Source organism: Oreochromis aureus, linkage group 17, assembly GCF_013358895.1.
Source record: "Oreochromis aureus strain Israel breed Guangdong linkage group 17, ZZ_aureus, whole genome shotgun sequence".
Lineage (NCBI taxonomy): Eukaryota > Metazoa > Chordata > Actinopteri > Cichliformes > Cichlidae > Oreochromis > Oreochromis aureus.
In genome coordinates, this window is record NC_052958.1 from 34,292,862 (window position 1) to 34,319,044 (window position 26,183).

Consider the following 26,183-nt stretch of genomic DNA (forward strand, 5'->3'; position numbering starts at 1 on the left):
ACGCGTGTTTCTTCCGTGTCCGTTTTCATGCGTACCGTTGGATTTTTTTGTTTACATAGCAACAGCCTAGATGTACCAGTGATGATGTGTGAGGATAAATGTCATTGTTTCATTGTAGTCCGATTCAATACAATGCATTTAGCTGGTTAAACATGATGGTCACAGCTTGATAATGAGGTAAAAGCTGCCATATCCGGCTACCGTTTTTTCTAAGCTGGCGAGACTTAGCTAAGGGTAAGCAGGTCGAGCTGTTCTTCGAAAGATGTCTTTTCAGGAGTCACCCCGTCCTTCTGAAGAGGATGAGGCTTTCTACATGCAGTGCAGAGCCGCGTACCTGGCTGTGTTCAGATCTAGTTTGACAAATATCACTTCGAAACAGCACTTATGCCGTGGTAAGCAATGACAACGCACTGATTGTTCGCTAGCAACAAATAAACCTTTGTAACCAGTTCATTGTGATTGTGATGTGTAGTAAGTAACAAGTATTTATCGGTGAGTTTAACTATAATGGGCGACTTTTATCTGCGTTCTATACATATACTATGTAGAGAAATGATTGAAAGTAGAAAATGGGAATTTCCCCCAAACTCTGAGACCAGGGTGACCAGATCCCAACAACCTAAATGTGGGGCAAACATTAACAATGACGGGAGGTTTTTCATCTCTAAATTAAAGATAAAAATACAGGATTGGCATTTGCCATGTAAAGCCCAATTATGTTTGCAGTTCTCTGAAGTAAAAGTTTAAATTTGCTCTTATGGCCTCATTCGACAGTCTTTATATACAATCTAATATTTTATTAGGGAAGCATCTATAAACTGGCACACTTATTTTTTTAGACCAATTTTAGCAATTATATCCATTCTCTTCCGTCGCGGGGGATGGGGGGCTGGAGCCTATCTCAGCTGTCTTAGGGCGAGAGGCAGGGTACTGCATGTCTTTGGACTGTGGGAGGAAGCCGGAGTACCCGAAGAAATCCCATGCAAACAACAGGAGATCATGCAAACACCACACAGAAAGACCCTGGCCTGATGGTGGAAGTGAACTCAGGTGCTAACCACTGTGGCACCGTGCTGCCCAGTTTTTAGCAATAATTGCCAATTATGGCACACATATACTCTGTGACTTCACACCATATTTCCCCCCTCTGTTCAAACTGAAAATTCATCCAAGGCTGTGATTTTTTTTTTTTTTTTTTGGTGAGTTGAAACTTGTAACTCTTTGATGAGTATGGCATTATACTGGGTAACCTTCTGACTATATATAAAAAAAACCAAAAAAAAACATCCCTCCCTCTCATGTGCATTTGGTAAAATCGAGTATGGAGAAAAGCGCATGTCCTGTAGATAAAATGTGGGACAGGGGGTCAGGGAACAGAAATGCTGCGGCATTTCCACTTAAAGAAGGACATCTGCTCATCGTATTTGGAGGGATGGCCAAATTTGAAAAGAAACTTCACCTTAAGTGTTGAATTTAATTAGAATTTCTTTCTTTTCTTTTCTTTTTTTTTTAATTAATTATAATTTCTATTGAAGTTGAGTCGGCATCAAATTTTTTGAGGTAAAAGGTTGCATGTCTCACTGTAAAATATTCTCGATTCTGTTCATCTGAACGATTTTCTTTACCCAGATGATTGAGCACCATCAGAACAATGTGGATATTGGGTTTTCTTGTTTTTGTTTTTTTCATTTATTTATTTAAACATTTGTTTCCTATTCCTCCATTTAGTTCTTCAACAGGCTGGTAGAAATCCATCCCATGCCACTCTTAATAAATACTGGACTGCTACAACATCTAAGCTGAACTTTGATGACTTTTGTGAGATTCTCAAGCACGAGGAGAAAACTGAGGAAAGTGAGCTGATGAGGGTTTTTAAAAAGATGGATGTGAACGGTGATGGCTACATCACACACAGTGAACTGGAGAAGGCCTTAATCACTGTGAGTAGCCTAACACTTTGGATTAGATTTTCATCAAGTGGTTATACTTTAGTTATATAAAGTGAATATGGTATGGTATATGGTTATATAAGTTTGTTATAGATGTCATTATTGAGCTAACTGGCCACTTCATTAGGTACAACTCCCAAAAGGTTGATTCTGTTCATCTGGAAGTAGCGTTTTCAGTGGGAGAAATGTTTCGTCACTCATCCAAGTGACTTCTTTAGACTGAACAGAATCAACCTTTTGGGATTTACTTACACGGATGGTTGAGGATGCATCAAGACATTAGGTACAACTGTTCAGCTACTCATTACCTCAGATATCTTACTGGCCAATCACATGGCAACACAACTGAAGCATATTTGCTTGCTCTTCTAGAGAGGAGAGAAAATGACGAAAGAGGAGGTGAATGCTATCTTCTCACTGGCTGACATCAACAAGGATGGCAAACTGCACTATGCAGAAGTAAGTGTAGACATATGAAATGACTTTTGCTGATTTTTATGTAATTATACTTTATATACAGCTTACCTTAAAAGCCCTTGTCCCTGTTTCCTGTATCACATATTGTACACACATACTGCGCGGTGCAGTCGTGAAGCCTTTAACAAACATTGAAATTATCAGGTTTATACTGAATTTTCAGTCTTCCATCATTATTGTTATTGCTTGCTTACATTGGACTTTTGAATCTGTTTCATTGCAACAGAGTTATGGATACGCTATATCTTAATATGTCATTTACTCAGAACATTAATGAGTAACACAAAATTCTAATTCTTTCTCATGTTTTTTCCACATTTGTGTTTTATTTAATACGTCTTCTATTCATTCTTAACACTGCCTAACACCAGACTGTAAACATTTGTGCCACTGCTTGTTGCTTCAAAGTATCGCTCATGCATCATCCTCTTACTCTTGCTTTCCTGCTGCTGTCAGTTCTGCAGATTGTTTGCGTCTACAGTAGAGCAGTGTCAAACAGCTGCTTTGGAGAGACTTGAGGCTGATGCCAAGCTGAAGAGACTGAACTTTGGCAGTCAATCATACAGCCCGCCAAAGACCTCCGTGTCATCAGCAACTCAGCGAGTGGACTCAGACACAACACCAAAGAAAGGTGCAGGATTCGACCTTCTAGAGTGAGCTAAAAGAAAATGGGGATGTAAAAATTTGGGTTTAAAAAAAAAACCACAACAACTATACAACAGTTTTGTGCAAAATTCCCATATTTGGATGCACACCCATACACACAGATTTCCCATTTGCTTTGTTATTGATCGATTTTTCACTCACTCCATGACAAATCACCTCATTAAGACAGTCCATACATCATAATAGCCACACAATTAGGGTGGCCTGTTTGGAGGGAGGAGACTGTAAAGTGTTTTGATTTGAGTAATCATTTCCGCCATTAAGAGATTGACATTGGCTCTGTCAACTCTGAGGAAAACTCGAGGCGTTCAATCACTTTTGAAATCCTACATGATTATTTTCTTTTCTTTTTTTCGAAGTTGGTAATTGCCAACTTGCTAAACTACTATTTCTTACAAACATGAGAAATGTGTGCTTCTCCAGCCACTTTTTTTTTTATTAAGTGGATGTAAAACGCTCACTTTTTCACTTTGGAAGCACTGTGTTGAAAAGAACCGAGGTCCAGGATGAGCGAGCCAAGGACAGGCTCACAGTGGGAAGATAGATGGGGTTGATTTAAGTGGTCAGTCCATGTTCATGTTATTGATTTGGAGGATTCCACCACTTCTCACTGGGGAGATGATGAGGGATTAGAGAGGAGGCCCAGTCCACCACTGCTGCAAAAACAAATGAGCTTCCAGATAGTAGTCGGGATTATCACATTATTGCGCCTCTCCCATGTATTGATTTATACGCGTTACATTTTAACAAGGCTCTGACACAAGATGCTACGTGATCGCACATGTTGAATGGGTTATTCTTCCAGCTCGAAAACAATTTGGACTGCTCATTTGGTCTTAGATTTGTCAGTAGAAACCAGAACTGCCCCAAGATATACATTTTAACCATATCAGACATGGGTCATTTTGGCATATTTTTTTTCTCTTTACCAAGAACTGCTGAGAGATGATTATCTGTTCACTCTGCTGAAGAAAAAACTACCCCAACATTCAATATGAACTCGCATGGAAGCTTTTGTTGGGGGGGGTTACGTTTTAGTGCATCTTTAGAGCTCCTAAAATAGTCCCAGCAAAATAGATCTGTGACAAACACCATGACAGTGGGTCTGTTTATTTCTTTGCTACGGTAATTTGCTCATAAGCCCGTCGTCCTTCGCATCTCGATTTCCCAGACTTCGAAACAATCAGACCACTCATTAGCGAATTGACATTTTCGAGCTTCAATTAGTCTTCGAGGAAAAAAAAAAAGTTGCGAGAGAAATAGATTTGAAAAGGACCCATTACACCACTTGTGCTTTCAAATGGTTCTTTAATTAATTCAACTAAGCTTGAACTCAGATCACACTTTCTCAGAAGCCAAATGCAAGGTAGCTATGTTTGCTTGAACTTGGAAATAGATTTTGAATAAGAATTAGGGAAGGCACGGGCTGTGCTTAATTTATTTGTCAGTAAAAGATGCTTTTTGTGTGTGTGTGTTTGTCCATGAGAATTTTCACGTGTCTGGCCTGCGTGTGTGTGTTGCAGACAACCGATCATCCTCCCGGCCTTCTTCAGCTCGCAGCAGACGTTCGTCTCTGTCAAGCTCAATCACGATGACATCCAGCAGCACTAAAGCCAACAAATTCCCAGAGCCTTCAGGTTTACAGGTAACCCCCTTCAGTCGTTTTGACTTCATAGCTACATCTAATGAATAACTTCATTATTGGTTAACCTGTCAGTTCTTCCCAGAGCCTCTCAGTCTATTACACTGGCTTGTACACTTGGAACCAGAGAAGAGTGTACATTTGTGTTTAATTTAACCAAATGAAATAATTAAGTGATAATGAAAGTCATCATCAATCAGTTTGTGCTTTAAATAAGAGTTCATCCATTGAAATCACTGTTTTAAAACCACATTCATATACTAAATAAAATCATGACTCTTCTAGGATCAAACCTGAGCTTTTTTTTTTTGGGTAACATTTTTACCAGCATTTGATTAGAGAAAACTTAATTTAATGAGAAATTTAACATTAATGCATAAACTCTAAATCATCTATAGATATTAAGTTTGAATCACAGACCAAACTGGAAATCTTAAGTATGTGGGGTCCTTGTGCGAGGGACCCCATTATAAGAAGCTCTACAGCGTTGCCTGGTGTCATGCAGTATTTTTGATGGGCGAATTTAGCCCAGGGCAGACAGATATACACTGTATTGATCTCACACTCTTTGTTTTCACTCTTTCTGGCTTAACCTCAGCTGGTTTGCTTTACAGCAAAAGGGGTGGTGGGGGTGGGGAGTAAATAAATAAATAAAACGAACAACCCCCTGCTCCATCTCTCAGGTACGAGCGCGGTGTTGAGATTGGAAAGGGCCAGACAACCTCGAGGTAAAAGATGGTTGTCCAGAGATTACCTCTGAGGGGAAGTTCTGCTCGCCATATTGGCTTTTATATTGCCACAGGCTGATGACTGGGAGGTGGTGGGTGGAGGGTAGGATGTGTTTTTGTAACTGTGTGTGTGTGTGTGTGTGTGTGTGTGTGTGTGTGGGATGCAAATATGTCTTCATGAAAAGAAACCCAGCCAGTAAGGATTATTCTTACTTATTCTGAGTGTTTGTGTTTATGTACAGATTACAAGTGTAACAAAATAAGAAGGCTGCAGTTTAAGTGTGTGTGTGTGTGTGTGTGTGTGTGTGTGTGTGTGTGTGTGTGTGTGTGTGTGTGTGTGTGTGTGTGTGTGTGTGTGTGTGTGGCTGGTTCAGTGTCCTGTGACCCTGTGTGGAACAGTAAATCAGACCTGTGGCCGGAGCAGGTGACAGCGCCTGTATTAGTCTGCAGGCTGACCCTCTCTCTATGGGGGCATTAATTCTGATGTCTTTAAGCAGTGGATGGGAGCCTGTGGCATTTCCCCTCATTTAATATTGTCTGGACAAACCTCTGAAGTGTTATGGTTTGATCTTTTATGCCTCTCAGCCCAAGATAAATACTTTGAGAAAATAGCTTTTCTCTAAAGGAGTGACATGCTCCGTCTTTATGGTACTTTCTTTGTTTAACTTGGTGATTTATTTGTCCACTAAAAGGATATATAGCCTATTCCAGACGCGGTTGGCCCTCAATGCCCTCTTACCGTGTGTCCACACCAACTGTGTTTTCATTTAATGTGTCTCCAATGAGTGGAATGAAAACTTCCTCGCGCTGATGTTCCTGTTCAATTTCAAATTATGACCTCATTTCGGTTGTGCTGCCAGAAATAAGAACAACAGGATTTCAAAAGGAGAGAAATATTAGGATTCATAAATTTTGCCAAAGTAGCCTCTTGATAGTTTTGAATGACCGCTGGCCCAAGATTGAAAAGTCTGTATTTATCAAAGTTAAATGGACTGCAATTTGCCATATCAAGTCCTAGAGGAAGATTTAGTTCAGGCTGTGGCAGAAAGGCAGTGGGACTCTGCTGCCCTCCTCTGGATCAGCGCGTGTATAACGTGTGTTTTCATGCTGCCGAGCTGACATTAGCTGGGTAATAATGGATATGCCCCCGTGAAGATTGGAGTGGTAATTATCTCAATGGCACTTTCTGTTAATCAAGCGAGCTGCTTAACTGTTATGACTGACTGCTTTATTCACTTTGTCCCTATCACGAGATCAGTCTTCCTGTTAAACAGGAACTGCAGATTAGTTTTGGTTTCTGCTGAATGAATAAATGTGTTTTGTTGTCAAACAGGAAAACTGTGTACAGATTGTGTTGAGATCTAAGATGGGGTCACACATAGTAAAACTTAATAGCATACAAGTAACTAAGGAAAACTGTACACATAGTATTTATGCAACTGTAACAACTGTCATTCCTCACTGTTTCCTCGATATTATATTAATGTGTATGGATGCTGAGTCGGGACAGGAATATTTTCCATTTTTCTAGGGTTGGCATCACAGTTTTATGAAAGGCTGCTTCTTTTTGGAAGACGACGGGAGTATCAGCGCTCTGCAGTACCAGCTCCACATCCCCCACACGACAACCGTCTACCTAACCATCCAACCACTCGGCCTCAGCCACAGACCTGGTTGGTACTTAAACCGCAGTTCTAAAGTGGTTGTAAAATATGAATAAAAACAGTGATTTGTTAATCTCAGAAACCCATTTTCTGTTTACAATAGAACATAGAAAACATAACAAATGTTTAAACTGAGGAAATGTATCTTTTTTATAGAAAATATTGGCTCATTTTGAATTTGATCTCAAAAACCTGGAGCAGGGATCTGTTTACCGCTGTGTAGCATCACCTCTTCTTTTAACAACAATCTGTAAACATTTGGGAAGTGAGCAGAGCAGCTGCTGGACTTTTAGGAGAGGATGTTGTCCCATCTTCTCCGATTTAAGATTCTAGCTGTGCAACAGTCCTGAGTCTTTTTGTAGAAATATTTTTTCCTTTCATGATGCCCCAAATGCTTTCACTTGGTGAAAAGTCTGGACTGCAGACAGGCCAGTTCTGCACCCGGGCTCTTCTACTGTGAAGCCGTGCTGTTGTAATAGAAGCAGTATGTAGTTTACCATTGTGTTGCTGGAATATGCAACGCTTTCTCTGAAAAAGATGTTGTCAGGATGGGCGCATGTGTTGCTCTAAAATCTGCTTTTCAGCATTGATGGTGCCAGTTTAACCTGCATTTGCAGATGGCACAGTGAACTATGTTCACAGTGATTTCTGAAACGGTTCCTGATTTCCACACCAGAATGTTTTAATGCAGTGCCACTTGAGGGCCTGAAGTTCACAGACATCGAATGCTGATCTTTGACCTTTCTCCAGATTCTCTTAATCTTTTGATGATATTATGAAAGGCAGTTGATGAGATATTCAAAACCATTTCAATTTTATGTTGAGGAACATTATCCTGAAATTCATCTACTATTTGTAGACGTACTGTTTTGCAGATGAACTTTTGCCCATCTTTATTTCTGAGAAACTCTCTAAGATGCTGTTTTTATACCCAGTCATATTACTGGCCTGTTGTCAGTTAACCTAATTAGTCTTTCCTCCGGCTTTGGACCGGTTACTTCTCTAGCCTTTTGTTCCTCTGTCTCAACTGTTTTGAGACTTGCTGCTGCCATCAAATTAAAATTTTCTTAAAATGGTACATTTTGTCACTTTAAACATTTCTACTGTGAATAAAATGTAGGTTTATGGGATTTACAAATCATTGCATTCTGTTTCCATTTAGATTTTGCATAGTGTCCCATCTCTCTTTTCTTTTGAGTTGGGGTTTCGTATATTACTATAAGAAAGCGACAGGGCCATATTTAATCTCTCACTAGAATACCCCAATGGTATTTTGGAGTAATGCAGATTCAGGAGGGCAGGCATGTTATGGTTTAGGGCCCGGATGGCTTGGGGATAGAAGCTCCTCTTGAGTCTCTCTGTACTTGCCCGGATGGTGCAGAACCTTCTGCCTTCTGGGAATAACAACATAATGTAATATGTCATGTTTTGTAGTTCATCTGAGGTTGTATTTACCTCATTTTAAGACCTGCTGATGAGATTATTTGTTATTATCCTGATATATAAAAGCTTAGGACTGAAAGAGGTTGTACTTTATTTTTCAGAGGACTTTAACTGGGTGAAGAAACATTTCAAAGGGGGTGTACATTATTGAACAGTGTTTGAACAGCTAAAACCACTGTTTTAGCTGAATGGTTTTAGATGTTCCCTGTGATGCTGTAACATAAAGTATTTTTCCCATTAGATTTCAATAGAAATCACAAAGAAGATTAACTTTCCTTTTTGCTGTTTAACAATCTGTTACATCGTATAGCATCAGGTCAGACTGAATTTCAGCTCAGTGGAAGATCATTAATGATGAGGGCGCACATCAGTTTATTTGTTTTGGCTCAATCAGTAGCACTGACTGGATTAATGTGGGTTGTAGAAAGTCTTCACAGAATGTAAAATCTCATCGGTCCTTTTTCATTTTGTCAACTTTTTTTCTAATTGTACAATCTTGGGTAAGTCGATCTTCTTTGATCCCTCGCTTATTGCTTGTAGGGTAAAAATCTGTGCTGAATTAAAAAGTCTATAGAGCTAAAATGTTAAAATCCTGTGTAAAATCGTTATGCATTTATGTGGTTTTGCTCTAATTTTCAGACAAGTCCTCAGCATGGATGACAGTGGACACAGCACTTTTTGTCATGTCAGCTGGTGAAACTAAAGAAGACACAAATTTAGTGTGTTTCACTGAGTCAAAAGACAAAGAAGTAAGTTTGGGTGTGTTAACAGGTCAGTATTATTAAATCAGTGCCATTGGGACTTAATTGATATAAAAGGCAGACCCAGATCCACAGTGAACTGTGATTATAAAAGCTGAAATCATTTCTGAAGCTGAAATGTGATAATATTGTATTCTAGAATATTTTTGGTGTTGTTTGTTTACTGTGCCACCTCTTTTTTTTCAATCTCTGTAGAAGTATATTTGGAAAGGGGAACTGAATGCCGGGACATACCACCTGCTTCCCTTCACCAGTGGCTGCAGGTTAAAGAAAAGGAGCAAAAAGAGCCCTTCTAGTAAACCCGTGGAGTTGGTCTACAGGACTGACACAGAAGAACTAGACCTGACCAGGGAGTTCAGGTGAGGCTGCCTCAGTTTTACAGTGTTTGACTGGTGAGAATTTCAGTGTTTATTAATCTATAAAGTGTTTATAAAGCTCAGTGTGATAAAAGTATGCACTGCTTTGCTACCTCTGTTCTTCTCACAGGACATGAATTACACGGGTGAGGATATCTGAAAGAGTTGAAGTTGGCTGCCTGCAGTCCTGCTGATATTTCTGTGTTGCTCTGTTTCTGCCACAGGGAGGTGCTGTCTGACATTTTTGAGATTATAGATCTGGACGGCAATGGTTTGCTCAGCCTGGAGGAGTACAATTTATTTGAGCTCAGGACCAGCGGAGAGAAGTGTGACAAGGAAGCCTGGGCTGTCTGCAAAGGTAAAAATTATTAAACTAATATGAAATTAATTGGAGGAGAAGGCACTATTACAGTATTATAGTGATATTACAGTGATATTAAAGCTGTCTTCTACCTCCTTGTGGAAACAGAAAACTTTGATATGAGAAAGAACCAGCTGACAAGACAGGGATTCATGGAGCTGAACCTGATGGAGGCCACTGAGAAAGATGGAGACCCTGCAGACCTGTGGGTCACGCTGGAAGCTATGGGTTACAACCGTATGCTGGAGCTAGTAGAGGTGGGTTTGCATATATGGTTTTAATCAGAATACATAAACACACAACCTCGGTATACATGCAATAGCCTGATATTAGGCACACATCATGACTACTTACTACATAAACCCTCCCTCCTGCTCCACCAGGCCTGTCCATTCCAGATAGACGTACACTGTGAAAGCACTCAGCCATCCATCCAGCCCCTCAGCATGGATTCAGGGCCTAAGCTTCTGAACCAGGCGCTCCAGAAGTCCATCACAGCTAGAACAGGGGCCAAAGCACTGAGGGGACATGACAATGTGTTCATCTACACCTACAAAGGGGAGCACAGGATTTCCTCCCTCATTACCAACAAGGTAGAATACAAAATTTGTGTAGGAGGAATCATAAGAATGTCAAAGATAATCCCTTAAATAAAAATGGTGTTTGTTTAGAGCATCGGCGTGATTGATACTTGTATGTGCCGTACATCTGCCTCGGATAGCACTACCCAAACCTTACTGTCTTAATACAGTCAACTGCTACACCTATAGAGACGCACCATCCATCCATCCATCCATCCATCCATCTTCATCCGCTTTATCCGAGGCCGGGTCGCGGGGGCAGCAGCCTAAGCAGAGAAGCCCAGACCTCCCTCTCCCCAGCCACCTCCTCCAGCTTATCCGGGGAACACCAAGGCGTTCCCAGGCCAGCCGAGATATAATCTCTCCAGCGTGTCCTGGGTCTGCCCCGGGGCCTCCTCCCGGTGGGACATGCCCGGAACACCTCACCCAGGAGGCGCCCAGGAGGCATCCTTGTCAGATGCCCGAACCACCTCAACTGGCTCCTTTCGACGTGGAGGAGCAGCGGCTCTACTCTGAGCCCCTCCCGGATGGCCGAACTTCTCACCCTATCTCTAAGGGAGAGGCCAGCCACCCTTCGGAGGAAGCTCATTTCTGCCGCTTGTATCCGCGATCTCGTTCTTTCGGTCACTACCCACAGCTCGTGGCCATAGGTGAGGTAGGGACGTAGATCGACCGGTAAATTGAGAGCTTCGCTTTTACACTCAGCTCCCTCTTCACCACGACGGACCGGTGCAGCGTCCGCATCACTGCAGCCGCAGCACCAATCCGTCTGTCGATCTCCGGCTCCCTTCTCCCATCACTCGCGAACAAGACCCCGAGATACTTGAACTCCTCCACTTGGGGCAGGAACTCATCCCCGACCGGAGTGGGCACTCCACCCTTTTCGGCTGAGAACCATGGCCTCAGATTTGGAGGTGCTGATCCTCATTCCCGCTGCTTCACACTCGGCTGCGAACCGTTCCAGTGCGAGCTGGAGGTCTTCACCTGATGAAGCCAACAGAACCACATCATCCGCAAAAAGCAGAGATGAGATTCTGAGGCCACCGAAGTGAAAGCCCTCCGCCACTTGGCTGCGCCTAGAAATCCTGTCCATAAAAATTATGAACAGAACCGGTGACAAAGGGCAGCCCTGGCGGAGCCCATCACCCACCGGGAACGAGTCCGACTTATTGCCGGCAATGCGAACCAAACTCTTGCAACGGTTGTACAGGGATCGAATGGCCCGTAGCAATGGGCCAGACACCCCATACTCCCGCAACACCTCCCACAGGACACCCGAGGGACACGGTCGAATGCCTTCTCCAAGTCCACAAAACACATGTAGACTGGTTGGGCAAACTCCCATGCACCCTCAAGTATCCTTGAGAGGATAAAGAGCTGGTCCAGTGTTCCGCGACCAGGACGAAAACCGCATTGTTCCTCCTGTATCCGAGGTTCGACTAACGGACGAACTCTCCTTTCCAACACCCTGGCATAGACTTTCCCAGGAGGCTGAGGAGTGTGATCCCCTGTAGTTGGAACACACCTCCGGTCTCCCTTCTTAAAGATGGGGACCACCACCCGGTCTGCCAGTCCAGGGGTACTGCCCTGATCTCCACGCAACATTGTAGAGGCGTGTCAACCAGGACAGCCCTACAACGTCCAGAGCCTTCAGGAACTCGGGGCGGACCTCATCAACACCAGGGGCTCTGCCACCAAGGAGTTGTTTAACTGCCTCAGTGACCTCGCCCCCGGAAATTGGCGGGTCATTCCCCTCATCCCCAGACTCTGCTTCCCCCTCGGAAGACGTGTCAGTGGGATTAAGGAGGTCCTCGAAGTATTCCTTCCACCGCCTGAGAGACGCACCATTCATTTGTAATTGTTATGCAGCAGCAGTGTCCATTCTCATAGCAACGAGAGCAGCTCTAAAAGAATGATCCAGTGATGCAAAGGAGCTACTTTATAAGAGTGCACCTGGTTATCATGAGAACGTATATGTTAATTTTTTTTTCTTTTTTCTTTCTATTCTGTGTAATAATCAGTTGCACACTGACTGCTTTGATTGCAGACTAACCAGAGAGTGACTGTGCATGTGAACAACGAGCAGAGCAGGAACTGCTGCAGTAGCAGAGGCATGACCGTGTTTGCTGTAGAAGTGCCAGCCAGGGCCAAAATGGTAAGTAGGCATGGTAACAATGCTGCTTTGCTAATATTATAATGAATTAATAATCATTATTATTTTATTAGGGGGAAAAAAGACACTTTAACATTTAAGTCATTCACTCCATGTAAAAAGCTTGATGCAGGATATTGATGCTTTCCTTTAGGTGTGCCAACATGTCCTACCCATCAATGAAAAACAGGACTGGATCTACAGCTGTGTGGAGTCCATACTACCCGGAATGTAAAGTCCAGCCTGAATGGACAACGCTTTATATTCTGGATAAAATGTATTCATCAAGGTTTTAAATATGGGCACTAAAGAGCGATTTGTTCTATATCCACTGGCATTATATCATGAATGTGAATTATCATAAGTTGTTCTAGCTCTGCTTTAATGATTATATGTATTTTTTTTTTTACTGTGAGAAATGGATCACCGCCAAATCATTTCAGCTGCCTGACTTGTTGCCTGGCCTGTAATATTGAATTTGTAGGTAGTCGATGAGTTTTGTGTAACGTCTGGTTTTAATGGAGATGGTTAACAATTTTCCTGCTGTTTTTAAGTTGTTTTCTTTTTCCTTCTGTTGTTTTATTATTATTGTTATTATCATTATTATTTCTCTCTGTTGAATTTGTCTTTGTTACTTTGTTATTACTGTGAAACATGGAATCAAGGATTGAAGATTAAGGGTTTAATTTCTAACATTTCCAAAATCATGTCAATATTATCATGTCACAGTAGAGTGTTATGTCATTATTAAGGGTAAGACAACAATTTGTGTTCTTTTTTTAATCACTCTTGTCATATAACAGTAGATTTTACTGTTTAATATTGCTGAATGTCATTACCATCTTGTTTCAACAGAACAGATAAGAAAATTAAAGGAAAAGAACAAAGTCCTTCTGATCACATAACTTAAATGTGTTTGAAAATTAGCAATACTAATTATTTGAAAAAAAATCTCTTACAGCATATTGAAAACTCCTGCCAAGGATTCATTGAATTTGACCTTAGAGAAATATCAGCAAGTTTTCCATAAACACAGGAATGCCATTCTGGCTCCGACACTGTCTCCTGGAATTAGAGACACTTGTAAGTACATGTTTAGCTGATTATGGCTATCACTGGAATCATTAATTTTCTTACATATTCTTGCAGTTCAAGAATATTTATAAAGAATCAGAATGATTTTAGGCACAGATAGCAGTTCAAATAACAGTTGTGAAAAGCAGATTTTCATTTCCTATTGTGAAGAACACAAAAACTGATCCTAGTATGCACTTAGAAGTTGTTCACACTGAACTGCAGCAGTTTAAATGCTGTGGATGTTTGTTGAATGTAACCAAGAATTGTGCCTAAACTTTTCATTCAAGCTTTGCAGACTATACAACCGTGCAGCTATTCATCCATACTCATTACAGGGTATGGAGGGGTTGGGGATTTGGGGGTTGGCAGTGAAATGCATTCCTTTGCATTGCACTCAGGTCTAAACTTTATTTGCCCTTGGCCTTTCTAGTCACGTACTGTGTTGACCTTCTATTTATATCTCTCAGGCCATTATTTGACCTTTGACTTTCTCTACTGAAACAGTAGAGCCAGCTCACTAAATGTCACATGACATGTGAGATGTATTTAATGTTTCAGGCTCCTGTCTGCTCTTCTTTTCCCAACATAGGGGTTTGGTGTCATTCAGCTGCTTGCAGTTGGACAGTGGCTTTGCCAAACGACTTGTGCGTTATGTGCGTTTTACAAAAGATTTAGTTTCCTTTTTTGTGTGTTGCTAGTTTCAATAATGGAAATCCTTCACTTGCATGCAATCTGTGTGATTGGTGGGTTGCAAACTCTTTAGCAATGGCTTTTGTAACAGTCTGATTAACATGTTGTTAATCAGACTGTTACAAAAGCCATTGCTAAAGAATTCTTTTTCCTCACATAATTTTGTTCATCCCTTGATACACTTCCAGAAACATTTCTTGTGAAGAACAGATCCCTGTTGTTTAAAACGAGGAACCCACTCACACATTGATATTTACTGCTAATCCCAGAAGTTCATATTTCTTGTAATATTGGTTTGTTTTTCTCAATTAAATTAATTGGGTTCAGATTTATGTTATAATGTTATAGTCTGAAACTTTTTCCTGCAACTGTTAGTATGCATATTAAATATGCATATAGTACTGTGCGAAGGTGTTGTGCTACCACTCATTTCTTTATATTTTGCTTTCAAGAAGTAACACTTACTTATAATTGTCAAAAATGGTCTTGAGCAAAAAATTTCTCCAGGCTTTCTGAAGGTCTTTCAAAGTTGTTATTTGGACATTGACTGCTTTTTCAGTCCAGTTCTTCTGCTTGTCATCATTTTTCACAGGAACTTTTGTTTGTTTGTTAAGCCAGTTAACACTGACATGAACAGTTTAAGTATAAAAAGGTACCTAACCCAAGAGATGACCCAGTGTGGTGTTCTGCACATAACAGACAACACAGCAAAAAACTAGCAGCTTGTTGGAAAAACCCAGTTTGTTCCATTTTTGTTTTGTTGAGTCTATGAAAAATCCCCAAATTAAAACTGTTTGACAGGCTTGAAATAGCACTTATGCACCAACAATATCATTTTTAATAGCTGAAAACTTGGAATATCTCAGCATGGTGTGCAATCACCTTAAAGAAAATTGGGCAAGAGGAGGACAAAAGAAGAAATGTCAGTCTTAAAAAAAAAAACGACTACAGCAGATGAACAGTATCTGCAAGTCATATTTTTAAGAAACAGGAAAAAAAAAATCCAGACACAGCACCAGAGAAATGATCAACCTTCAGTTGATCCATCTACTGTTCACTGAAGCCTCATCAGAAATGGTCTCAGTAATGAATTGAAATGGGGAGAAAAAGGCTGAGGTATGCCAAATTACACAAGATAAGGACTTGAAAATGCGGCAACAGGTCTGACTGAGCAATTAATCCAAATCTGAGATTTTTGGTTCAAATCATCATCAGTATTCATGGAAAAGATCAGGAGAGAGGTACAACAGTGAGCCTATAGCCATATGCAAAACATACAAAGCCTCTGTTTTTGTAGTCTGATCCCAAACACAATGTAGTGAAAGCATACCTAGATAGAAAAAGACACAGTGGAATACTACCAGTCATGGATTGGCCTCCACATAGTCTGGACCTCAACATTATTGTAGCAGTCTGTATTTATGTTCAAGTTTGCACTTTTCTATAAATTTCTGCACCTATTTTCCATTTCTCAGCACAATATGAAGAAATAAGGGGCAGCTCAAAGATTTTGCATAGTACTACTGTACCAACATAAGGACAACCTTCTGTTTTGACAGATCTGACGGTAAACTTTGTTCTACTTATGTTGATCAAACACTGTGAAGCAAAAGGCAAACAGCAATGGGTCGAAACTGGCTATGTCGCAAGCGTTACCCTGCAAATAAACCGATACATCTTTCTCTATGAGTATTGCAGGTGTAACTTTGTTCTCACACAATAGAAACTGCTTGTTTCATACAGCGGATGAACTGTAGGGAAGATTTGTAGTCTCATTCAGTGTTTAAATTTAACCACTCTAAACCACCGAAAATGATAACTTTACGAATAAAGAGTCTACCATAATTCTGTATTCAACAATGTAATGAAAATTTATGTATAACACTATTTAGATCTTTTAAAAACTGCAAATATTATTTTTTGGGTGTTAGTGGCTAATACATCTCAGACACTTAGGGGATGGATGAGATTTCAATGAATCAGACTGTAAATGATTGATCAAAAAGCTGGGTGTGTGACTTTTTAAATATAGTGCAAATAAAACAACACAAATAACATATCTTTTTGTATTATTTAATATCCAACATGAGCTCCTGAGTTGTGATGAGCATTTCATCAGTAACTTTATCTGAAGGTCGGTGGGGGGCGTTTCCCTACGGTTTCTAAAATTTTGCCTACAGCCCTGTGGACATTTTCCTGCATATTGCAGTTATATAAATTCATTTTTAAGCAATATCTAAGAATGGCTGAAAAGCTGTAGGAATTTTGATTTTTCTACCTTTCTGTTTGCGCTGGTGTTGAGAGTGAAGAACTCTTCCTTGAGCCCTCCTTTCTCTTTAAACCGGGAGGGCGGGTGTTTGAAGGGGGGAGTTGCCTGGTGTGTACGTGTGGCTGCTCCGACTCTGCAGTCGCCTGCTTGTCGGACCGGACTGCGGATTACACGGGGGTGACCATTGGTGCTCGCTGGGGGTCAAAAATGGTGAAAATTACGACAGTGAAGACCAAGCCGTACACGGACCAGAAGCCCGGCACGAGCGGTCTGAGGAAGCGGGTGACGGTGTTTCAGCAGAACCAGCACTATGCGGAAAACTTCATCCAGAGCATTATCTCTGTCATCGAGCCTGCCGAGCGCCAGACGGCCACTCTGGTGGTGGGAGGGGATGGCAGGTTTTTCATGAAAGACGCTATTCAGCTGATCGTCCAGATTTCAGCTGCCAACGGGGTCAGTAGCAGAACGAAATGTTGTTCACCTTTGCTGTCCTTGCTGTATGTGTGTGTGTAGCTCACTGAGTCTATTCCTATAGAATAGCTTGTAAGCTAGCAGGCTCACATCAAGCTAGCGGTCAAGTATATCAGATGTTTTCCTAAATAACTAGTCTGTTGACTGGTTTGACATTATTTGGTTAGTTTAAAAAAATAAAAGTTAGCTACCTAGAAAGCTAGAGTAACTTAAGTAGCTTAATGCTAACCGAGATACGACCAAATGCTCAAAATATTTACTGTCAGGTCATGTATTATTAACTTGCTAGCATAAATATACGTATTTAAACATGGATTACGTTCTGCATGTTAAAATGTTGCGAGAGGTGCTATTCAGTTCTATATTAAATGGGTTCATGTAAAGTTATGCAATGCTTTAAAGTCAATGACTACAGTTGGGCTGGCTAATCAGCCATACGTGCTCTTTCAAGCTCTCCTAACCACGAGAGACGGCGCTGAATCCTGAATGACATTCCTGCCTGTATCTGCGCCTTGATATTGGCCCCAGTTCATTCAAACTGTGTTGTTGGAAAACTACTTGACTGTTCCATAAGGTCCAAAGCAGTCAGTGAACCTTTGGCACGTATCGCCATCCCCCCTCTGGATTTCCATGCACTGTCTCCGGTAGCCTGCTTGACCGTGGTGATCTTTTGGATAAAGTGCACGAAGGAGGTCGCTTGCATGTCAGACCCTTACCTTTGACATTTACACTCTGACTCGGCGTTTTTGAATCATTGAATATTTAAAAAAAAAAAAATTTAGGCTCTTGGTCCGTCTTGCCCAACTCTCTCTAAAAGGGAACAAAACGGGTTTAGATGTTGGGAAAGAAGGCACGATAAGCCAACGTTGTGGTGTTTCATTGAATGTGTGGTAACTGGCTGCTTCCACTCTGATGTTACTCAAACGATTTGGTTACTTCGTTTGAGTAACATCAAACGACAGACCATGGCCATCGGGGGGCGTGGTCTGCAGCCGGTCACGTTGCTATGCATATGTCTTGTGCATAGATGAGAAATGCACAGTGAGAATGCATCAACATAATATTATCAAACCCTATTACCTTCTTGATTATTTGCAAGGTAGCCTCATCACTCTCTGAGAGGACATATTCATTGTAGTCTAGCCTCGATCTGTGACCTTCCTTCTCATTAGATGACCACTCTGTCCTTCTTGTATCTAATGCAAAGAAGCATTGCTAAATGCAGGGTTCCTCTAATGCCAGTAGGTGCAAGTTGCACAAAAATGGCAAATCTTGGTTGGCATTTGTAATTTTGGGTCTATATTAGGAAATCTGGGTGAAATTGTTTCATAAGTTACAGAGAGATGCACTGCTGCCCGTGTGATTGCACAAAGCAAACCATTGTGTGGTTAAATAGAGCGAGATAATGCCATGATTTCAAACTACAAAAGGAGTCAAAATATAAACTATTCTGCAAGCACTTGTAAAGCACTGAGCAGCAGGGCCAGCTCAGGTCATATAGCTGGCTATAAACAAATGCGATTTGTATGGTGGCCCGGAGAGGTCAAATGCACTGCAACTTATAAACACAATACAAATCTAAAAAATGCTGGAAAAGTACACAAAACACAATAGAAGTTGAATAAAAAACGGCGGAGGTGACAGAAACTGAAACATGCGAAGGAATGTGCCGAGATGAACTTAAAAGAAGTTGAGGATTCATCTATATTGTGCTGTGGAAAAAAAGACTCGAGCTACTGTCTTTCAATCGCATGATTCATTTAATACTGCATATATGTTTTCTATTAGCTGTTTAGAGCAACTTGTCATGCACATTATTATCTCCTCTTAATCACTCCTGTTGTGTTTTGTGAGCTTTTGCAGTGTTTCTTCCTATTTGCTGATTTTTTTTTTCTTAAGTTGCAGTGTGTTTGACCTCTCAGGGCCACTGTAGATTTGCACTTACTGGATTTAAAACTTTTGTTTCACTTGGTATTGGGCAATACAATTGTAAAAATTTTAATAACATAGTCAGGGGCAAACTCTTGCATGTGAGCAAAATTTAAAATGAAATATAAACCTGCACAGCTACCCAGTATAATGGTGCAAAGATGGGTGAAATAAGTTCATGCTGTCATCAAGCAGTAATGTTTTGGGTTAGCTCCAATACTGATTTGCCCAATCTGACATATTGAGAAAAAAAACAAAAAAAACCAAACTGGAATAATCCAGGATGGATGTTGAAGGAAGGTGTGGATAACCTTCTCAAGGTTAGTCAGTGGAAAAGGTGTTTAATTTAGTCTTTTGCATGGAGCATCAGTACCATTATTACTTCTACATTATGGTTGGAGGTGTGAACAACCACACACTTTTGTCTGTTTCCATTAATTTACACGTGTGCATCTGTTCCTGCCTGCAGATAAATCACCTAGTGATTGGTCACAATGGCATCATGTCCACCCCAGCAGTCTCCTGTGTGATCCGCAAGATAAAAGCAGTGGGTGGCATCATCCTCACAGCTAGTCACAACCCCGGAGGCCCCAATGGAGACTTTGGCATCAAGTACAACATTTCCAGTGGAGGTGAGACGAGTGCACAGACCCACGGTTTCTCTAATCAGTATAGTCCAAGTCATATTTTGAGCACTCCTCAATGTTCCATATTTGGGCATTGCCTGGTTTCTAACCAGTGTTTAACTTTGTCCGTAGGACCTGCTCCAGAGGGCATCACAAATAAAATATTTGAGATCAGTAAAGGCCTGCAGGAGTATCACATCTGCCCAGACCTCAAAGTGGATTTGTCTAAGATTGGCAAGCAGACCTTTGAAGTGGACACTTTCAAGCCCTTCACAGGTAACAGACCCAGGGATGCAGAATCCTGCCTTCAACTGAAAGACAAACAATTTGTTAAATTAATACCAACATCTTGAACTCTCTTGTCTTTGGAAATACATGTTCTAGTCTATTCAAATCTTGAATACATGTTGCTGTGTAATTTCATATACTGTGATTTGTACCAAGTCTTGTGTGCTAACTGTGCTTTTCCCTCTTGCTTTATCTCAGTGGAGATTGTGGACTCAGTTGATGACTATGCAGAGATGCTAAGGGGGATATTTGACTTTGTTGCACTGAAGGAGCTTCTTTCAGGAGCCAATCACATTAATGTCAGACTGGATGCCATGCATGGAGGTAGGGAAACTAGTTCCTAAATTGAATAAATTACCAACAGGCAACATAAACGGAAATAATCTTTGTGCATCACAGTGTAAAGGAAAGTTTGTTCTGTTAGTGACCATGGCAACATGTGATGTCCTTTTTTAATGGCGCTCTCACTCCCTCTAGTGGTTGGTCCTTATGTGAAGAAGATAGTGTGTGAAGAGCTGGGGTCTCCAGCAAACTCTGCGGTCAATTGTGTCCCCCAGGAAGACTTTGGTGGTCACCACCCTGACCCCAACTTGACCTATGCTGCTGACCTGGTCAAAACAATGAAAGGTGGAGAATATGACTTTGGAGCTGCATTTGATGGTGATGGTGTAAGTTCTTCAGCATTCCCCTAATAAAGGATAATTTAACAGCTGTATTGGCAAGAGCTGGGCGGCAGAGTTATGAAGGCTGGACCTGGATATGAATCTGTGATATTAGATCACTTAAAATATAATTGGATATAATAAATATATATCTAATAAGTTTTCATTCCAAGTTTATATTTTCTTTATTACATGAGAGTCAATCAAAATTTTAGGCCTACTTCCCAGAGTGAGATTGAATCGAACTCATTTAAACTTTGGAACAGCACTTAATGTGGAATGTTTTTAGTTAGCTGTTTTCCTCGCCCTTCCTCCTGACAGCTATCGTGTTTCATGAAAGGAACAGACCAAATGCTAAACAGAAAGAAATCACAAGAAATATTTGGTCAGCTTGTCTTCAAAATTATCAATATAATCTAAAAGATGTTTTACAGAAAAGATCTACTTTGGGATTTGAAGGGTTTTAAAAGCTTTTTTTCAGGAAGTACTGACACTAAACCTATCTGCTGCCGATTATCAGAATCAGCATACATTATTAAACACTAGGGAAATTATATGGGTTACAGTTGCTCTAGTACAGTAACATTAACAAAAACAGACTAGACTATTTAACAATACAATATGTTAAGATATAAAGAATAGCACAATATATACAAATCACCAAATAATAAATATCCAGGGTTGACAGATGTGATTATAGATAAATATCAAGAAAATTGACGGCAGCATTACAGAGTAAGAAAAGAGTGTGTGCAAAAAGGATGTAACTATTGCAGTGTTTACAGTGTAAATGAATAAAGTAATATCACAGCTCAGGATTGCCATGTTTTTGTCTCCTCTTCAGGATCGCAACATGGTTTTGGGTAAACATGGCTTCTTTGTGAACCCCTCGGACTCTGTGGCTGTCATTGCTGCTAACATCAAAAGCATCCCGTACTTCCAGAAGACCGGCGTCAAAGGACTGGCCCGTAGCATGCCTACCAGTGGAGCCTTGGACAAGTAAAAACGAAAACACACATAGTTTTTATATTTTTGGGTAAATTGGCAAAAGTGCCAATCAGGAATCCTTTTTTTTCCTTATATGATGTAATCTGTGTGTTTCAGTGTGGCTAAAACGCTGCAGATGGACCTGTATGAGACTCCAACTGGCTGGAAGTTCTTTGGGAATTTGATGGATGCTGGTAAACTCTCTCTGTGTGGAGAGGAGAGCTTTGGCACTGGTGAGACTTGGTTATCACATTTTTTTTTTTTTTTTTTAGCTGTGACACCAGTAAGAAGTGCCCCTCATCCAGTCACATCTCTCTATGCTAATAAACAGGCTCGGATCATATCCGTGAGAAGGACGGCTTGTGGGCGGTGCTTGCGTGGCTGTCAATCTTAGCCACCAGGAAACAGAGCGTGGAGGAGATACTGAAAGATCACTGGCAGAAGTTTGGCAGGAACTTTTTCACCAGGTCAGAGGCGATGCCTGAATTACGATTTATGAAGTGAGAGTTTGAATCTTAAAAGATGAGGGGGGGTTTTAAACACTGTTGACAGTGTTAAGAATTTTTAAACACCACTGTCAAAACATTTTAAAGAACTCTGCTTGAGACTATGCAGGAATGGCGCCTTCCAGTGGCAAATTGGAGAAATGCAGCACAAGTGGAGTGCAACAGTTATAATTAAACTTTCTTTACTTTTGTCTCTTCAGATTAAAAATGTGTCATTATCAAAAGTAGTTGAAAATGAGATCCTACGTATATTTTTAAAATCTTGGTCTAACTTCACATCCAGGTACGACTATGAGGAAGTTGACTCAGATGCTGCCAATAAGATGATGAAGGATCTGGAGGCGACAATGTCCGATGCATCCTTTAAAGGAAAGAAGTTCTCATCGGGTGATAAGACCTACGAGGTTGCCATCGCTGACAATTTTGCCTATACAGACCCTGTCGATGGGAGTGTTTCCAAAAACCAGGTGAGTGGCCTGCAAGACAGACCCCATTAATATTTGCAGTCCACAATTTACACCATATCCTGCAACAGTGCTCTGCTCGCCTCATGTTTTAGGGGGATTTTTTTTCCCCACTTCAGATGCTACTAAGAGTCTGTATCCAATTTAAAACAGAGATTCCCTATTAAAATCAGACCTGCTAATGATGCGTTTCAAAAGCTGGCAAAATACCTGATGAGGTCATACCCCTGTGCATACGCACATGCAATAACTCCCACCTCATACATTATATAACCACATGTTACTGCTCAGCCGATATTTGAATTTGTCACCATCTCTTACATCTTTGTTTCTCTTTCGCTCTCCCAGGGCCTCCGAATCATCTTCTCCGATGGTTCGAGGGTCATTTTCCGTCTCAGCGGTACAGGCAGTGCTGGAGCAACCATCAGGCTCTACATAGACAGCTACGAGAAGGACGCGCAGAAAATTTACCAGGATCCACAGGTGAGGACAGAGAGGAGTAATCCCAGCTGGTTGGATCCAGGGAGGAAAAAGATTAGACAATGAAGTCATCAGATAGGAAAATAAACAGTTACAATTTTTTTTTTTCTTTTTTCACAAATCTTTTTTTTTGCGTGCTTGTGAATAATCGTTTAGGAGGGAGGGGAAAAAAGAAAGATATTTATAAAGGTTGTCACCCCATTATCCATCTATATTAGAGCAGTTTAATATTCACATGGGCTTTAGACCTTTTGGGTTGCCTGGAATGATCAGTAACGTGTACGATGGCCAGCTAGCACTGGGTGGAGCCCTTAAAAAAAAAAAAAAAAAAAAAAAAAAAAAAAAAAAAACAGTTTGAGAGATTTTATTCAACATGGGAGATGAGATGATGGAGATGTTTGGCCAAGTTTTGACTTATGGCAGCTTATCAGGACTGGTAAGAAAAAATGAAGAGTGCAAGTTCCAACTAGACACTTCATAAAATACTTTTGAATGGTGCAGACAGGGAGGTGATGTAGTACAAGAAAGGAAAAGTTCTGCTCCAGCTCTTTATCCTTTTCAGCGCTTGGACACTCTGAATGAACAGATAAGCAGAAACATACTGCTTCAGAATCAGAGCTTGACAGATAAATGGCCAGCAGGTTAATGGTTCAGTTGGCTGACTTTGGATGGGTTTGATTTACACACCCATGGGGTAACCTCATTTCTGTGTGGATTTAGAGAAGAAAAGAAAGTACCTCACACAAAACTGTGATACCGAAAACGCTTGTTTTATGAATCCACTGCGTCGTGTTTTGTCACAGTTAATCGTATTCAGTGTAAATGTTGGTCACATTTTATAGATTCTTCTAATTTAATCATAAAAATAGTAGATTTAAGAATGTAGAGTTGAGCCCATAAGGCCACACTTTTTGTAGTTTTGCCTCTGTAGACCTCCGTAGTGGATTTGACATGAATCAGTCATCACTCTGTGATAGAAGTGCAGATTTTCAACTCACAAATAACTATATTGACAAGCAGTTTGATGGCCAGGTGAGGCCTGTTCAGAAGTTGATGATCATAATAATTGAGAGACGCCTTAATGAATGGAAATGCAGGTTTACAAGTAGCTGCAAACCACTGGTGGTTGTTGTTTTTAAATTAGATTTGGATTGAGGACCATGAAGGTCAGAAAGTCTGCACAGTTTGGGGGGGAAAAGTGGAGAGATGAAATCAAGATGAACTTTTACTACAATGACAGGAAGAGAAAAGTAAGGAGAAACGACTCATAATTCCAATGTTATGGCTGCCATTGGGACTGGATTACTAGTGCTTATTGATGATGTGACTGCTGATAGAAGTAGCAGGATGACTGTAGTCTCTGCTCAGATCCATTTAAAAGCTGCAAACAGACAGAGCTTTGCAGTGCAAATGGATAACCACCCAAAGCGTACTGCAAAGGAAACACAAGTTTCTCAAAGCAAAGAAACGTGATATTCTTCAATAGCCAAGTCGGTCACCTGATCACAAGACCGTGGTTTCCAGTTACTGAATAAAAGTAAATGTCGATCAGAATATCTCAGGGGAGGAAACTCAGAATTTTGTCTGAGGTATTAAAAACAATATTTAAATGTAAAATTAAAGTAATTTGTCCACTTAAAACTGAGCTTCTTAAAATGGGGGTTAACAAATTTTGGACCAAACTGTAGTTTTATTTTAGCAGCTCTTCAGTTGGGCCTTGCTAGTTGACGTTTCTGCTCATATATCTCATACTGGCGGCGTTAACGGCAGCTTGTCAGCAATACAGAACCAGAAGAAGCTGCTTTGTGACTGAAGGACTTCTATAAACTGAATGACCTGAACAGGAAGTCTGACGTTCACTGTTCTTTGTGCATCTCGTCTAGGCGATCCTGGCTCCTCTGGTAGACATCGCTCTCAAGCTCTCCCAGCTCCACGAGAGGACTGGACGCACCGGCCCGACTGTGATCACATGATTCCGTTGCCACACTGCCTCCACTCATGCTCAGCAACAGGATACCGACACTGTCTCTGGGGTGATGCTGCCCTTGAATGCTGTCTTGGCTTCAGTTCCTGGCTCTTTTTAAAGAAACAGAGCTGGATGATAACACGCAGGGTGAATACATGAGCAGCTCTTAATTTTTGCTTAAAGTTATCCATTTCCTTTCTCTAGTGCTTGTACCCAGTGAGCTTTAATGGTATTTTCTTTGAAATGTTGGTGAACATCTGCCTGAGGGTTCTGATCTTGTCCTTTAAGCTTCAAATGACATAAATGCATTAGCTTATGTTCTGACGTTATGAAGAAAAGATTGGACTTTAGAAAAAGTTTGCTAGCTTCAGTAACATGCTCTGTGTTCATTTCAAGAAAAATTGTGCTTCATGTAATGTCAGGAATAACAATGTTATTGTCCTGCTCTGTTCCTAAACTGTATATCATAAAACTGAAAAAGTGCCAAACTGACCATAGTTCAGCAATTAGGGGAAACCTCACCCCTTTCCCTCCACTCCCCGCCCCCATACTGACCTGGTGCCTTCTCCTCCTCCTGATCTCCAAAACCACCAAATTAGCCTAATGAGATACACCAAACCACAGTTACTGTCAAACCGACACGTCCACCAGTGAATAAAAGAACCTTACATAAAAGAACTGTAGTCATGTTTCTTTGTTACATTTTTTTTTTTTTTAAATGTTTGTCTAATAAATTCTTGTCATTCATTAGAAAACATCATTTGAAACCAGCAGGTATTTAGAGAAGTGGTAACTGCACAGAACACGATTAAGAAAACAAAGCATTCAAAAGGCAAATGTGAAAATGTATGTGCGTGTGTGTAGGGTTGTTTAGTGATGGCTTTTTGTTCAGTTTGGAAGTTATTCTATGTAAACGCTGAGATCTTTTCCAGCAGAGCGCGAGCCAAACTGTAGGACGAGTCTGAAGTGCTTCCAAGACGACGATGCC

General features: G+C 40.8%; 2 protein-coding genes across 2 annotated transcripts; both read left to right on the forward strand.

Moving 5' to 3' along the window:
• Positions 1-12: 12 nt before the first annotated feature.
• On the forward strand, positions 13-15,212 carry efcab7 (EF-hand calcium binding domain 7). The gene is made up of 13 exons (XM_031760193.2): positions 13-392; positions 1,729-1,940; positions 2,322-2,408; positions 2,883-3,057; positions 4,616-4,737; positions 6,994-7,135; positions 9,209-9,318; positions 9,526-9,689; positions 9,911-10,044; positions 10,156-10,304; positions 10,431-10,640; positions 12,676-12,783; positions 12,935-15,212. The coding sequence occupies exons 1-13, from the start codon at positions 263-265 to the stop codon at positions 13,013-13,015; spliced, it is 1,824 nt and encodes a 607-aa protein (XP_031616053.1). The 5' UTR covers positions 13-262; the 3' UTR covers positions 13,016-15,212.
• Positions 15,213-16,900: 1,688 nt separating this feature from the next.
• pgm1 (phosphoglucomutase 1) lies at positions 16,901-25,873 on the forward strand. The gene is made up of 11 exons (XM_031760212.2): positions 16,901-17,269; positions 19,686-19,848; positions 19,975-20,118; positions 20,329-20,454; positions 20,608-20,798; positions 21,637-21,791; positions 21,897-22,012; positions 22,111-22,246; positions 22,569-22,752; positions 23,098-23,232; positions 25,113-25,873. Exons 1-11 carry the CDS (start codon positions 17,024-17,026, stop codon positions 25,200-25,202), a joined length of 1,686 nt encoding a protein of 561 aa, XP_031616072.1. The 5' UTR covers positions 16,901-17,023; the 3' UTR covers positions 25,203-25,873.
• Positions 25,874-26,183: the final 310 nt, after the last annotated feature.

Coding starts and splice junctions, on each gene's coding strand:
- pgm1 (XM_031760212.2), top strand. CDS start 17,024: ATGGTGAAAATTACGACAGTGAAGACCAAGCCGTACACGGACCAGAAG. Junction 17,270..19,685: donor AGATTTCAGCTGCCAACGGG/GTCAGTAGCAGA, acceptor TCCTGCCTGCAG/ATAAATCACCTAGTGATTGG. Junction 23,233..25,112: donor AAATTTACCAGGATCCACAG/GTGAGGACAGAG, acceptor CATCTCGTCTAG/GCGATCCTGGCTCCTCTGGT.
- efcab7 (XM_031760193.2), top strand. CDS start 263: ATGTCTTTTCAGGAGTCACCCCGTCCTTCTGAAGAGGATGAGGCTTTC. Junction 4,738..6,993: donor CAGAGCCTTCAGGTTTACAG/GTAACCCCCTTC, acceptor CCATTTTTCTAG/GGTTGGCATCACAGTTTTAT. Junction 10,641..12,675: donor CCTCCCTCATTACCAACAAG/GTAGAATACAAA, acceptor CTTTGATTGCAG/ACTAACCAGAGAGTGACTGT.